Source organism: Podarcis liolepis (genome assembly GCF_965112155.1).
Source record: "Podarcis liolepis genome assembly, chromosome: 3".
Classification (NCBI taxonomy): Eukaryota; Metazoa; Chordata; class Lepidosauria; order Squamata; family Lacertidae; genus Podarcis; species Podarcis liolepis.
The window spans coordinates 23,889,880-23,906,348 of NC_139557.1; the positions used below are offsets into that span (position 1 = coordinate 23,889,880).

At 43.5% G+C, this 16,469-nt stretch overlaps 1 protein-coding gene across 2 annotated transcripts in view; it reads right to left on the reverse strand.

Moving 5' to 3' along the window:
• Positions 1-157: 157 nt before the first annotated feature.
• LOC310703401 (glutathione S-transferase-like) overlaps positions 158-16,469 on the reverse strand; it is a 28,006-nt gene continuing 11,694 nt past the window's right edge. The window contains exons 1-7 of one of the 2 annotated variants that reach the window (XM_083495766.1): positions 12,752-13,024; positions 7,891-8,058; positions 6,617-6,668; positions 4,719-4,851; positions 3,713-3,854; positions 2,991-3,122; positions 158-900 (exon numbers count right to left, since the gene is read on the reverse strand). In XM_083495766.1, coding sequence (XP_083351892.1) covers positions 778-900; positions 2,991-3,122; positions 3,713-3,854; positions 4,719-4,851; positions 6,617-6,668; positions 7,891-7,977 — 669 coding nt within the window. In that variant the 5' untranslated portion in view covers positions 7,978-8,058; positions 12,752-13,024 and the 3' untranslated portion in view covers positions 158-777. Of the gene's footprint in view, positions 901-2,990; positions 3,123-3,712; positions 3,855-4,718; positions 4,852-6,616; positions 6,669-7,890; positions 8,059-12,751; positions 13,025-16,469 lie in introns of those variants that run through there. The other variant, XM_083495767.1, reaches the window with a different exon arrangement.

Consider the following 16,469-nt stretch of genomic DNA (forward strand, 5'->3'; position numbering starts at 1 on the left):
CATTTTCTGGCAGGGAGTACGTTAATAGGATATATTTTGCTTGCCTCTAATCCAGCAGACCACACAGATCCCATCACATCTACACAAAGCACAACAGGAACTAGTCATGACAGAACAGATATGTTATTGACTACTCAAGTAAAACATGGCACTGAAGTACAAACGCTGTAGAATGCTTTATTTCATTTTATTGTACCATCACACAGTATTATCATCATCTCCTTTTGTGGATTTACACAGTGCCATTATGGTGATCCTCTACTCAGTAGCGTTTGAACTCTGGAATGCACCAGAGAGGTGGTGGAACTCAGTTCCAGTGAGTTCCAGCTGAAAAAAAATCCTTGCACAATATCAAATGTTTGCTGGCTCTAGCAATTTCATTCTTTGACTGCTGGTCGTGCTGGCTGTGGCTGATGGGAGCAGTAGTCCAAAACCCCTGGAAGGTTTCATACCAGGTTTGGGAAGGTTGCATTAGACTAATATCTAAAGGAGGCCTCGGAATCTTCACAAAGAGTTCTCATCTACTACATTTTTCAAGAGTTTGCAATCAAAAGCATTTGAGATTATGGAACCAAGAGGAAATACTATTTTACGGATTTAGGCTCCAATCCTATACCTACATTTACCCAGAAGTAAGCTACGCTGAATTCAAATGGAACTAATGCTGAATAGACATGAATAGGACTACACTGTTAATCCTCCAACTAGTAAAAGAGAAGTCACACAGATTTGTTAAAATCATGCCAGTATTTGTAGTGATCATCATAGCAGATGTTCTCAGATGTTGAAAATCTTCCTGATCTCTTGAAGAGCCTTGTTGTCTAATTCAAATTTCCTCTGGCTGCCTGGCTCCAAGAATTTCTTAATTGTGGAGATGTTGCTTACCCTTGCCTTGAAGTCCTAGATTGAAAAACAAGAAGCACTTCTAAGAAAAAGGTACTAACATAGATGGACTTACACAAAAATGCAGTTCACATATTGGAGAAGAAGACCAGCCTGGCCAGGGGTGTAGGAAGGGGGAGGGAGGGGGCGTTCTGCCCCAGGTGCCACTCTGGCAGGGGTGACAAAATGGCCCCTGCCTCCCCCCAGCTGTAGAGCGGCAGAGGGCGTGTGCCGTCCATATGGGCTGCCGCTCTCGTGCGCTGTCCGTACGGGATACCGCTTGTGTGGCAGCCCGTACGGTTGCCGTGGGCAAGTGGCAGCCCGTATGGACTGCGCGTGTGTGGCATTCCGTAAGGAGTGCACACGCGCGAAATGCCACACATGCACAGTCTGTACAGGCTGTGCCACCCCAGGTGCCAGAGAGGGTTCCTTCACCACTGGGCCTGGCCCCATCTATTGGCTTCAAATGTTTGCTTTCCTCTTCCCTCCCCATTCCTTTTTCCTTTTGTATCATGTGTATCATTGCAAGCTTGGGGGCAAGGGGCATTTTTACTTTCAATATGTGTGCAGTGCTTTGTGTGCATGTGTTGAAGATTATGTCATTCTAAGCAGTTATTTTATCATAGGATAAAAGTTTAAAATCACAAAGTTTTTAAATGGTCATTTGATGGGGGAATTTTGAAAAGCAATCTATCTGTTCATTAATAAGCGGGTACCTTGTTTTTCAAGCATTCAAAAACCATACAGAAAAAATTAAGCCCATGAGTCTAAATTAATGAAGTAGTGCAGTATGTGTTAATAAAAAAGTTTTTAAAAAACAAAACCCATAAATACTACATGGGGTTATTAGTAATGTGTGTGTGGGGGGTCTCAATTTGTTCCCTTCCCTATTTATTTCAGATTCATAAAATAAAATTGGGTAAAAGGCTGGTTTGATTATAATAGAAATCCCATTCCTTCAAACTGTGGGATGTGAAACACAAGAGCAGTAAAGTACAAGATTCCTAGAGTGAACATGTTTACACATGGGGAGGAATGTTTGTCCAGCCAGCAGGTAAACTTCCTGTTTCCTTCTGGGCTGGGACAGACTTCCTCTGCATGTGACTTGAAGTGGGTGTGGCCTCACCTGTGCAGGTAACAACAAAAGCACAGGGCAGGGCAGCCATCTCCCTCTCTTTTTGACTACATGCATCGAAGAAGCAACATCTGCTTAGCCAAAGATGCTCTCTTGGCTCCAGCCAAGAGAGGACAAAGGTACTGTTTTCTTATGAGATAGTTTCCAGGTATATGTTACTTTTCTACGATAAGCTAAGTCTGCCTTCTGGGATCCTATTGTGAACTGAATGATGTGTGAGTAAACCTTTTTATACTTTTATAGGAGACTGTGTCGTGTCTTATCTTTTATGAGGGAATGAGGGGGAAATACCAGAACAGTTTTTATAGAGGCTTTAGCGAGCCTGAGCAAACGCATCTGCTGCAAGTTTAAAAAGGGGAATGTTACTCTGCTAAATTGTGAACTTGTTAGCACAAGTTGGAAAGGCTATTATCAGACAATATAGCCTCTCCTACATCCCTGAACATTCCCACACAAACAAATAAAGATCCTGACTGATTAATGAACACAGTAACAATAATTTTCACATTCAATCACCTATGGGAAGGAGAAGATCTGTGGTCCTATTGTCCCATGGTCCTCAAGCCGCATGTGAAATCTGAACTTTCTCTATAGTCTTTCTACAAGGCCCCCTCCAACTCTATGATCTTGTGAGCCTTTTTCAGTCAAGTTGTCTTAGCATCAGCATCAAACTGAGGCAATTCTAGCCAGGAGATGAAGCACTTTTATCATCAAGCAAAGTAGATGCAGAAGTCTAGATGCCTGCTCCACAGAAACTTCCAGATGCCTGACATAAGACATATCCCCCAGATGGCCACTTGGACTTGCTCTCATACACCACCATAATCACCAACATCGAGATTATGACATGCTAAGTGCGGCACAATCCTATGACTGAAGTTTATCCAGTTGCTGTATTTGCACTCTGTGAATACACACAGTCTTACAGTTTCCGTTCCATCTCATTTCTCAGAACATGTCCTAGTTCACTCACTTGCAGCAGAGGAAAGGCAGAAAGAACATCAGGCTTCATCTCTTCGACCATCAGAATAGCTTCAAGCAGATGGACATCTGCCCAGCTGAACTTCCCACCAACAAGGAAATCTTGTCCATGATCTTTTAAAACCTGTGTCATACAAAGAAATAGAAGACAGTGTTGAGGGTTTGTAGACCCCTGGCTCATACTGGGCAACAGAGGCTCCTTGGGGGTTATTTCTGCTTCTTTTGTGTTTCAGACATGTAAGGCTGAGAGGCAGGCAGGGACTGTCCCATGAGAGTAGCCACTTGGCTTTTTCGTTCAAATATACATTTTACACACCTGCATGTATCCCCTGCATAACACCGAAAGTCCCTCATTGCTGTGATCCTCTGCTCAGTAGCATTGGAACTTGACATCTGGGGTGGGAAAACAAATATTTGCTGGACTCCCCAACTCCCATCAGCCCTAGCCAGCATGGCCAATGGTCAGGAATTAGGAGAGTTGTAAAAAAGGTAAATGTAAAGGACTCCTGGCAGTTAAGTCCAGTCGCAGATGACTTTGGGGTTGCGGCGAGAGTTGTACTACCCCCAAAAAATGTTGGTGGACTTGTAGGTTCACTATTCCACATTTAAGTGCTTCCGCAGAATTTTGCTGCTGCTATGGATGGTTCTCCCCTTACACCTTCAGCAGTCGAGATCTAGTTGCAAATTTTACGTTGCTACCTGACAATCCCTTACCTTTTCATAAACTGGGAAGTATCTGGTTGTGGCCCTCTCAAAAATTAGGCTGGTCTGCTTTTCTTTGTTCTCAGGGGGCTGGAAAGGGAGCATCATTATCATCCCCATCAGATCAGTTGTTCCTTCCACGTACATGTCAATCCTGAAAGAAGCCATTAGCACAGTTACTTTCAGGGTTTGTTTTCTTAGTTTCTCTTATTTCTTTTCCTTTTTGCTTTATTATTATTACTATTATTTTATTTTTTATTTTTCCAAAGTTTCAATACATATACGCATATTCTACATATTTTCTCCATCTATTCCTATTAGACTTCCTACCCCCCCCCCCGATGTTGGGAAAGATTGAGGGCAGAAGGAGAAGGGGATGACAGAGGACGAGATGGTTGGACAGTGTTCTCGAAGCTACCAGCATGAGTTTGACCAAACTGTGGGAGGCAGTGGAAGACAGGAGTGCCTGGCTGCTCTGGTTTATGGGGTCACGAAGAGTCGGACATGACTAAATGACTAAACAACAACAACAATAACCCCCCCGGGGCTTCCCATTTTCCCATTTTAACGCTGCATATCCTCAGACAAGAAATTACCACCCAATTATTATTGTGAAAGTACAGGTCAATCTAAATATAATTAGAGCATATCATAATTACACAGAAATAAGAGAATAAATAATACTGTATTATAAATAACATATGCAATGTCTTTCCATTTTCTGATATTCAATCTGGCATCTTCCATACGTGGTTGGAAAGTTGACAGTTATGTTAAGCTTGCCATTACCATGTTATGGCACGGTTTTCCTCCCCAAGTAGCTATAGCCTAAATTTCCTTGTAAGAGTCACATTGTGACATAGCTAGCTCTAGCTCTAGGAATACAGAGATGCAAAAGCAGGAAGATAGCTGGATGTTTGCAGTTCAGTGCATACATTCCATATTTTCAGCTTCTGTCAAGAGCTGGCTTTCTATTAAAAAAATAGACCTAGAGTGAATTCTACATGTTCATAAGTACAGTGCTCTCTCCTTCAGGTCCTTCCCGTAGAGGTTGTGCTTTGCTGCAATGTAGCTGAGAATAGCTCGCGTCTGCACCATCTTCATCCCATCTATTTCCACCATGGGCACTTGCTGAAACAGGAGCTGTCCATCTTTAAAAAAGAGGGCGGGTGTGGGATAAGTGATACCAACTTAAGCAGCTTAAACCAATACTTCAGATCGATTCAGACTGCCTTCTTTGAAAGTTAAAAATGGTGTACAGTGGTGCCCCGCAAGACGAAATTAATTCGTTCCGCAATTTTTGTCGTCTAGCGAATTTTTCGTCTTGCGAATCACGAAATCCCATAGGAATGCATTGAAAATCAATTAATGTGTTCCTATGGTCAAAAAAAGTCCAAACAAAGCCAAATTTGGTACAACAACAGTTTATTAACTGCTCTTTAAAGTCACACATACTGTAAAGAGCAGTTCAAAAATTTAAGGGAAAATAAATTAACTTTATAAACAAAACATGTCTTTGTTTTTAGACAAAGAAAAAAAAGTCGCGAGACGTTTTCGTCTTGCGAAGCAAGCCCATAGGGAAATTCGTCTTGCGAGGCAAATCGAAAATGGAAAAACCTTTCGTCAAGCGAGTTTTTTGTCTTGCGAGGCATTCGTCTTGCGAGGTACCACTGTATTAAGTCTCTGATACAGATCTTTCTTCAGGAAAATCTGCCTCCCTTTTGGTCTGCACAGCTCAAATAGGAACATGGAAAGGCATCGTTTTATTTCCACTCTGTATTTGTTCCATGCGCTATTTCTATTCTGTTCATCATTGGCGAAATTACGTGACTTACATAACTCATTGTGTAAATCATATTGTCGTTATATTACGCCATCTCATTCCTTCTAATGCAAAGGAAGCACAACACAAATGTGTGTCTCATGTGTGTATACATCTCATGTGTGTATAAACAGTAAAGGGACCCCTGACCATTAGGTCCAGTCATAACCGACTCTGGGGTTGCGGCACTCATCTCGCTTTATTGGCCGAGGGAGCCGGTGTACAGCTTCCAGGTCATGTGGCCAGCATAACTAAGCCGCTTTTGGCGAACCAGAGCAGCGTACGGAAATGCCATTTACCTTCCTGGCGGAGCGGTACCTATTTATCTACCTGCACTTTGACGTGCTTTCGGACTGCTAGGTTGGCAGGAGCAGGGACTGATCAACGGGAGCTCACCCCGTCATGGGGATTCAAACCGCCAATCTTCTGATCGGCAAGTCCTAGGCTCTGTGGTTTAACCCACAGCGCCACCTGTGTCCCTTCATCTGTGTATACATTGTTTCAAATTGTTTTTAATGTTGTGTTTCAATGTTGTTACCCACCCTGGGACCTTATGATGAAGGGTAGGAAATGAATGAATGAATGAATGAATGAATGAATGAATGGCACAATCATTTATTTATTGTCTGTGGACAGAAAGCAACAACAGTGTATACAAATCATAGAATTGTAGAGTTGGAAGGGACCCTGAAGATCATCTTGTCCCAAACCCTTGCAATGCAGGAATGTGTAGCTGTCCCACACGGGGAACCTGCAATCTTGGGTTTATTGCTCTAACCAACTAAGCTATCCAGGCTTAATCCCATTAACTGGTTTGATTTCTCTTCTGGACATGAGACAAATAAGCAAACACTGGCAATTTCCCCTCCCATTTCCACTTTGCTTGAAATTCTTCAACATCCCTAAATCTAAATTCCCTATTGTTTTTCTAGTTCAAGAGAAGACTGAACCAATCTCACCCCTGAAAATAACTATGTGTAGACACTGACATGGACCCCAGGACAAAGTGGTTTTTATTTTTAACAGATTCAGTTGCTGCAGAGCCAGTCTTTAAAGCAGTTGCATGCGGGCAACACTTTCACCTATAGACTTACCATTCCGTAATTTTTCCAAGTCTTCCTTTTTCTCTATAAATTCTTCTTCAAACTGAAACAAAGCAGCCAATATATATATATATATCCTAACTTTATAAGTCTTTGCTGACCTTGCAGAGAATAATTAACAGATACTTATCTTTTATTTTAGTTTAAGAGCAGCTGATGCTTCTTGGAATTTTTGAAAAACTGCAAGATGCAGTACAGCTTTTAAATTTCATTTTTCTTAATCCGTACCCTTCATTTGAACTGATTTCTATTAGAGAAGCAGTGGTTGGGTGAAAATGGGCTCTTTGTCTTTACAGAAATCATATGCTCAGACTCTACACAATGCATATTTTCTTTACTATTTTTGTTTTCATTGTGCAGATTAGCCACGCTATTCATATAAGCATATTCCTAAAAATGGCTTCAAAAGACAAGCCATTCAACCCATTGAAATAAGACCCAGACGGAGGACTCTGAACCATTGCCAGACATCCAATTCCCCCTGGCCCTCTTTCTGTAGCTGTGGAATACAGTCGTACCTTGGAAGTCGAACACTTTGCAAGCTGAACAATTTGGCCAGTTTGCAAACGTTCTTTGGAACCCAAACATCTGACATGGGTTCTGTGCCTTCCTGCAGCCAATCAGAAGCCGCGCCTTGGTTTCTGAATGTTTTGGAAGTCGAACAGACTTCCAGAACTGATTCCGTTTGACTTCTGAGGTATAACTGCATTATGATTCCTCTCTCTTACTGGTGACATTTCTGTTACGTTGGAAATTATATATTCTAAAATATAGCCGCAGGATCCCTAGCAGATGATTGATGCTGCAGTCCTATATCTGCTGAGTGCGACTCACATCTAAGTGAACATGCATTGGCTTCCGCTGTATGAGTCAATATGAAAAAATGGTATTTTAATTGTCAGCCAAAGTGTTTGCTTTCTGGGGACGGATATTTCCCATACAGCGTATGAGCGCCCAGAATTGAGAAAACCACACCCTTAAAAGTGGGTGGAAATTGGCTTCACTGCTTGAGTGACATAAGCAGGAGAATATTTTTTGAAAGACTACACTCTATTTCATCATATGCTTCAGTAGTTTTCCTGAGCTGAAGCACACATATATAAATGCATATAAGAATATATACAGGAACATGCACACCCACAGTTATGTTGATAAGACATCTGTGGCATCTTCTGCTTCCTGTGCAGAAGAGGCCATTTATTTTGGCCATTGTTGGTTCATCTACCCAGCATTGCCCCGCCTCTTCCTTTTATGGGCACACAAACCTCTACTCCAGCTGCTGCAAGCAGCCAACGGATGGATTCCATCTTCCCTCTCCCTTGAGCATAGTGCAACTTGGGTTTCCCAGCCATCGTTTTGGGTAGTCTTCTACTCTGTCAAGCACAACACAATTGACGAAACAGCTTCACAGTAGAACTGTATTGTGGACTGTCCTAAAAATGGAAGCGGGAGAAAGATGCATTAGAATAGGGGGAAATGGCCATGAGTCGAACAGCTTGTACTAAAGGCTGGTAGGTTTGCACACAATATTGCGGTTAAGATTTGATAGATAGAAGAGAGCAGAAGGAAAGAAACAACAACTCCATGGAAAAAGACATTGGAAGTTGACAAAAATATGATATTGTGTTTTGATTGTATATGCTAAAAATGTTGAAATGTAATAAAATATAATCCAAAAAAAGGAGGAAAGCTTCAAGCTTTCTAGACTGTTCTTTAACCTGACCTGTCCTCGGGTTCTCAACTGATCCTCTCATGGTTGCTGACCTTATTTTCCTACTTCTTCATCCTTACCTTGGGAGATGAGACATCTTTATATGTTTCTCCTACTGAGAACAAAGAACAAGCGAGGCTCCTTGCAACCTGTGTTAGACAGAAGTACGATCTTTCCTGTCAAGCATGTTGTTGTTGTTTAGTCGTTTAGTCGTGTCCGACTCTTCGTGACCCCATGGACCAGAGCACGCCAGGCACTCCTGTCTTCCACTGCCTCCCGCAGTGAGGGAGTCTTCTCTTCTCTTCTCATGAGGTGGCCAAAGTATTGGAGCCTCAGCTTCACGATCTGTCCTTCCAGTGAGCATTATTTCCATTAATCAACTTGGCTTTCTTATTTTCCTAAACTCATTGAGTCTCAGTGCAATTGCATCGAAGGTAAAACATGCTCCCCCAAAACAGAGATTTATTTTTAAGCTCAACTTCTACAGTTAAACTCCAACTCTCATGCTTCAACAGGTAGACTTTCCCCCACTACTTTAGCTTCATGCTGAGGGTGAAATTTATCCATTGGGTTTTTGCCTCTTCTGAAGCTGTTCAATGCACAAAGCACCAGCAGCAACAGCCTTAAAATTGAGGTGTTGAACAATTGCGCACATGTCTGGTTCTCTGCTGTTTTTTCAAAAATTGTTTTTGGATCTTTACACAGAGTGAACTATGCCCCCCATCCAACTTTTTGTAGCCTGATGCCACAGATGCTGCTCTTTCCTTGTCCCTCTTCCAGATTTGGATTGGATGGGGAGAGGCTCAGATAGAATCTCTCTGGGGGGCACCTGTAATTTTAGAGGCTTCCGACTGAGGATTCATTCCTTCTGAATTTTAGCACATTGTAGCATGACATTAAGAGACATGGGTGGTGCTGTGGGTTAAACCACAGAGCCTAGGACTTGCTGATCAGAAGGTAGGCGGTTCAAATCCCCATGACGGGGTGAGCTCCCGTTGCTCAGTCCCAGCTCCTGCCAAGCTAGCAGTTCAAAAAGAGCACATCAAAGTGCAAGTAGATAAATAGATACCGCTCCGGCGGGAAGGTAAATGGCGTTTCCGTGCGCTGCTCTGGTTCGCCAGAAGCGGCTTAGTCATGCTGGCCACATGACCCGGAAGCTGTATGCCGGCTCCCTTGGCCAATAAAGCGAGATGAGCGTCGCAACTGGGGTCACGACTGGACCTAATGGTCAGGGGTCCCTTTACCTAGTGCTCTTTTGGCTAGATAAGGATCCACTGCCAGAAAATGTTGCTTTTGATCTGCAGTAGGCTTTGGGAATGTTTGGCCCTCCAGATGTTGCTGAACTACAACTCCATTTTATTTTTAGAACTCTGCCCACTGCCCAGCTCCTGCCTTTGGTCTGTCCAAAGGGAAATGTCTCTGTTCTGAGGATTACAGTATCCCCCCTCCCCAACCCACAGACCTTTAGTACTCTGCGGGTAAGAAGAAGAAAACCTTTGGGCAGAGGTGAGGTCTTTGGAAATTGTCCCTGCACTACTCCTCTGTCCAGGGTGTTGCTCTTGAGCAATGACTCTCCAAAGCAATCATCTACCTTAGAATACTAACCTGCTGCAAGTCCTGAACAAGTGGAAGTTCTTCTCAAGCAGAGTGAGCCCCGAACTTGTGTGGCTCAGGGTTATAAAAGCTCAGAAGCTCCACCTTCCGAGAGAACAGCTTATCTGTAGCAGAAACTCCCTATTGCAAATAAAAAAACACTTACTCTGCCTTTCATGAGACTTTCCACCTACAACAAATCAGTCACTCAAAGATAATTCACAATGCGAAAGGTTGTCTCACGCTTGCGTAACATGATGCAACTCGGTTTATTGTAAATCTGTACAGCTGCACTGAGGGCAAACATTCCTGGTCTCAGTACTGGTCCTGGTCTTAGTACTTAGTCATGCTGGCCACATGACCCGGAAGCTGTACGCCGGCTCCCTCGGCCAATAAAGCGAGATGAGCGTCGCAACTGGGGTCACAACTGGACCTAATGGTCAGGGGTCCCTTTACCTTTACCTTTAGCATGACATTGCAATAAGTTAACCATTGACCAGAAGTATGCATGTATGAACTGGTCCATTTCATAGGGATAGCTATTGCAACTAGACTGCCAACTTCTGAACAACTTCTGCCAAGCAAGCACCTTTATTTAGGTAATCATGTCACTGACTCTCCCCAAGTTTTAAAGAAGATTGTTAACTTTGCATGTCTGCTATTGTAATCGATCCTATATGTTTGGCAGTTATAGATATATTCTTTCCAAAGTATTTAACGAGAATCAGAGGGTCCTCTTAAACAATGTGGTCCCTCCACAATGCTCCAGCAAGAGTGGCTGATGTGGGAATGAAGAGGACTAGAAACTTTCCTTCTAATGGGCGTAGCCAGGATTCTTGTTAGAAGGCAGAGCAGCCAAAGTTATTGAGTTTTCTTTAGGAAATCACGAGTTTAAATACCCTGTAATTAGGACATTATGGGACGCAGGTGGCACTGTGGGTTAAACCATAGAGCCTAGGAATTGCCAATCAGAAGGTTGGTGGTTCGAATCCCTGTGACGGGGTGAGCTCCCGTTGCTCGGTCCCTGCTCCTGCCAACCTAGCAGTTCAAAAGCACGTCAAAGTGCAAATAGATAAATAGGTACCGCTCTGGCGGGAAGGTAAATGGCGTTTCCGTGCGCTGCTCTGGTTCGCCAGAAGTACCTTAGTCATGCTGGCCACATGACCCAGAAGCTGTACGCCGGCTCCCTCGGCCAATAAAATGAGATGAGTGCCGCAACATCAGAGTCGGTCACGACTGGACCTAATGGTCAGGGGTCCCTTTACCTTTAAATAGGACATTGCGGCAGGGGGCAGGCTTCTGCTGTGTGTGTGTGTGTGTGTACAGAACCTCAGATAACTGAGTCCATTCAATGCTTTTCAATATTATTTGTGGACCTAGAGGGTCCCCTTCAGTATGCCCTCCCCCTCCCCTTGACTATGCCCATGTTTCCTTCCATCAACTTCCTTAAGTTATCCTAGAACTGAAGTCTGATTTTGTGAAATATACTCAGAGTCACAAAGTGATTTCATGCTCTTTATTCACCTCATAGTGGTGAGGAGGAATGAATGAAAGTCCCCTCACAGTATCTGCTTTATATACATTATTTACACAATGGGCTGCACATGATTGACTAATTCCGGAATTCTACTGTAAGCCAATCAGGTTGTGGATTCACTTCTATCTGGAGCAGGATTGGGTGGTTCCTGCCAACCAATCATACTGCTGCATTGTTCTAGGACCAATCAGACTGCTGCATTCTGAATCCTATTGTTCTAGGACCAATCAGACTGCTGCATTTTGGATCCTATTGTTCTAGGACCAAACAGACTGCTGCAGTTTGGATCCTATTCAACTCAGTACATAACATTTTGGTTAATCCTTCCATCCCTTACACCACCTACAAGGGATAGGGAATTTCTCTTGAGTTAACCTGTCCTAGGATCCAAGTCAATATAAACATCAAAGCTCCCCTCTTCTCTTGGCACCGCAAATGCAAGGCAGGCAAAGCATAACCAGCCCTCTTAAAACTGATAATAATTTTCAGGCCTAGCCTAGGTGTTAAGTGTGTTCACTAAGAAAGTACCACTAGAACAAGCTACTCTCAAGTGTGCGCACAAAGCTTCACAGCATTAGAACACATTATTTTTAGACTTCTTAATCTCCAGAGGTGATTGCTGCCAACTAGGAGCTTCTATTCTTGGCAGCCAGAGCACCAGAAAACCGACAGCTTTTCTCTCACTCTGCCCCACTGACGAAGCAAAGGGCTTTCTGGTTGAATTTCTGGCTGCCATGCAGTTACAGTACAATAGTCCTTCCAGGGAAAGCTCACCCCTGTCTCCTGATATACTATTAATGTAAGCTCATTCCTGCAATGCTTCATTTTCTGGACTCCTCCCGCTTATCCCCCAGACCTCAAAATGGTGGGTGTTGTTCTCTTTATCCAGCCACTTCCCGCTCATCTTCCTTCACATCTCAGGAGAGCAACCTCTGCTTCTTTCAACTTCTCCGTTTGCAGTTACCCCACAGTATTTCCTTTCCTCTATCCAACTTGCTGACCCAACTAATTGCCCCTGTTGTCTTTCAGGATTCCACTTCTACGTCTCAAACACATTTCCCTTCTGCCCCTTCCTCTCTTTTCAACACCCGACCCTTCTGCTTTCTAAAAGCCCCCTGCTTCTCCCTCGCTCACCTCCACTAAAATCAAAGTGCAACCGAATTGCATTTAAGGTGTGCCAAACTGGATAGAAATGCCAGTTTGCCACCTTTGGTTCCTCATCCCTCTTTTCAATTATTACCAGATGACTGAGTGTGTAAGTAATCCCCCCCCCCCCAGTACTAACCTCCAACCAAACCTGAATCCACTTCCAGGGTCTAGGCAAAAGAAACTGAGCTCTGCCTTTTCTTTGCTCGTTTCTATTCCACCTTCTCTGAAGATTTGCATCTACGAATAAATAAAGCTGCTGCTGCTGCTGCTGCTGCTGCTGAACAAGTCCAAGCAGTTTTGCCTGGCTGCTAAATCAGGGGGGGTTTCCCTTGCCCACCTTTTTGCTGAGGGGGAGGAGGAAGTTCCCCCAAGGCCAGCCCTTTTCACATTCCTGAAGCGTAGCTATGCTACTCTGTTCCACAGCACAGCACAGCACAGCACAAAAGACCCTTGTGGAAAGTTTTGAAAATACCAAATATATGTATCCACACAGAGAAACAAATCCATCTGTGCTACAGTCACACGGACACTGGGAAAAAAACATCTAGTCAATTAGTCATCAATGCACAAGACACTTTTTGTCCTATTGTTTACTTTATTTATCTGCAAAATTCTGTAAGGTTAGCTCATCTCAAATGGATTATTTTCTGCTCACAGAATCTGACTCCCCACGCATGCAAAGCAACACACAGCATCTGTGGGCTATGATACTGTTATAGAGCCTGTTCGGGAATACTAGAATTTAATAAACAGTAGTAATTAGGTAATATCAGGGATAGGAAGGGAAAATATAATCTGCAGACATTGTGCCAGACAAAGAAGCACAATCTTGGATAAATGCCTTCAACACCTGGAAACTCACACCGCTTGGAAATTGGGTGGCATGTAGCGATATTTGACACTAGAGTCTTGTGATCTCCTGACTTGGATGAAAGTTAGTATAAGACTTTTAGATAAGGCTTATCAGGTGCTCAAGTTTTGAGTTTCTATTGCAAGGAATTTCCGGTTTCTACCAGCAAGGAATAGACATTTGGAGCTCGAGCTCCAGGAGAGCCCCTGATTTGTGGTTTTGCAGCCTATATCACACCTGTCCTGAAAGATCTACATTGGTTCCCAGTATGTTTCCGAGCACAATTCAAAGTGTTGGTGCTGACCTTCAAAGCTGACCTCTGGCCCAGTATACCTGAAGGAGTGTCTCCACCCCCATTGTTCAGCTCAGACTCTGAGGGCCTTCTGGTGGTTCCCTCACCGTGAGAAGTGAGGTTACAGGGAACCAGGCATAGGGCCTTCTCGGTAGTGGTGCCCGCCCTCTGGAACGTGCTCCCATCAGATGTCAAGGAGATGAACAACTATCTGACTTTTAGAAGACATCTGAAGGCAACCCTGTTCAAGAAAGTTTATAATGTTTGATGTTTTATCATGTTTTTCATATTCTGTTGGGAACTGCCCAGTGTGACTGGGGAAAGCCAGCCAGATGGGCAGGGTATAAATAAATTATTATTATTATTATTATTATTATTATTATTATTATTATTAACTGAGTAGTCTCACCCAGTCCCGTAGTTGGGGTGGGGTGAGCAAGAGGGGGGCCATTGAGTGTCCCAGCCTTTGTGTGTATGTACACAGGAGCGACGGGTAAAATGGCATCAAAGCAAACATGCACAGGTATTTATTTATATACTGCTTAATGATGGGGTATTGTTTGGCCTGTCTTGAACTTGTCATGAATTGAGAATACATACCGTATTTTTCGCTCCATAAGATGCACCCAACCATAAGACGCACCTAGTTTTTAGAGCAGGAAAACAAGAAAAAAATATTCTGAATGAAACAGTGGATGTATGATTTTTGTGGTTCATGCTGTGTCCACAGACATGTGATCTGATGGTGAGTTTGGGGTAGCCCAATGCAAAAATCCTGAGGATCCATGTGGATCCGTGCTTTGTAACCACGTTTCTGCACCATTGCAGCCCCAGGCAACAGTGGGTGCGTGATTTTTTTGGTGCAGGCTGTAGCCGTGGACATGCTATGTGATCTGATGGTGAATTTGGGGTGACCCAATGTAAAAATCCTGAGGATCCATGGGCTTTTACCTCCCCCCTCCCAGGCAGCCTCCACTAGCAACCCTCATCTCTCTTCTGATCCCACTGATCAGCTATTTCCTTTCAACTCTCCCTTCCCTCTTGTTTGCCTTAGTGTCTTTTCCTTAGCTGGAGCAGCTTTTTGCTCCTCCTTTTCTTCTAATTTCTCTCCTTATTGCTTTAGTCTTCCTGTTTTCCCCCTTTGCAAGTTCGCTGTCTTTACCTCCCCCCTCCCAGGCAGCCTCTTTTATCTCTAGCATCCCTTATATTTCTCCCCGATCGGCAAACAATCAGTGGCTTTGTTTCAACACCCACTTCCCTCTTTAAAAAAAAAAAAAAAAGCTTGATCTGCTTTTTGTCCCTGGGCAATTCGGCTCCAGGGACCACACATTCGCTCCATAAGACACACAGACATTTCCCCTTACTTTTTAGGAAGAAAAAAGTGCGTCTTATGGAGCGAAAAATCCGGTACATCTCACATAATATGACAAGCTTGGAAAGAAAATGGGAGCCTGAGTCAAATGCCAATTACCCTAAGGAATTAGCAGTAAGGGAAAGAGTTGTCTGCAATGTTCAGCAGCCATCAAGAGAGGTTCAACTAATGGAAGTTTCAGGTTGGTCAAAGTCCAACTTAAAGCAATCAGAACCCAGTATGAACTGAGATCTCAATCAGAGTATATCTGTATGCAGGGCTCCCCCCGCCCCAGCCAGAACTCAGCTCCAGCACCTCTCAGGTGGGCACCATTGCCATTACAAAAGAACAAGGGAGGTGTTCGTGGTGAGCTCTGGCTCCTCTTTTTCTAGAAAAATAGCACTGGTGGTACTTGTTGATGTAATGGGAGGATTGGGCTGATCTTAGTTTGATAGGATGAATCATGAAAAGTTGTGGTTAAAACTTTGGAACTAAAACATAGGCTGTCATTTATTTACACTTATTAGGATATTATACTTTGAAATGTGTGTGAGAGTGAGAGTAGGTGTAATTATTTGTCAGTTACAGTTACTATGCTTCAATAATGAAACTACAAGTGATAAACTTTATGTGTACAGTGGTGCCTCGCAAGGCGAAAAGAATCCGTTCTGTGATTCTCTTTGTCTAGCGGTTTTTTCGTCTTGCGAAGCAAGCCCATTGACGGATTAGCGGATTAGCGGATTAGCGCTATTAGCGCTATTAGCGCTATTAGCGCTATTAGCGCTATTAGCGGCTTTTAGCGGTTTATCTGCTGATCGGATCAGCTGATAAGCGGCTTAGCGGCTTAGAAAAAGGGGGGGGAAACCCCCGCAGGAACTCGCAAGGCATTGTCGTCTTGCGAAGCAAGCCCATAGGAAATTCGTTTTGCGAAGCACCTCCAAAACGGAAAACTCTTTCGTCTAGCGAGTTTTCCGTCTTGTGAGGCATTCGTCTTGCGGGGCACCACTGTACTCAAACTTGATACGTACACTAAACCCAATTATTTCAGGCATGTACCTTTGGAAAAGGAGGTCAACGTTCGAGCTCCATTGCAGGTCTATAATCATAGGTAGGTTACCTGTTTGTGTCTAAATTTAATTCACAAAAGGCTTATCCATGAATGTGGGCCTCCTATGTGATTTAGACTTTTTGCAATAGAAATCCAGAGACAATGGTGTTTTAGATATGCAAAGAATAAAAGTGCCATACTAGAGCTTTGCTTATGCTTCAGTAAGCATACTGAGTGGCCCACCACATCCATATAATTGGGGGCTGAAGATGCAAGTATAGTTCTTGGCTGAATTAATGGTACAACAGTGAAG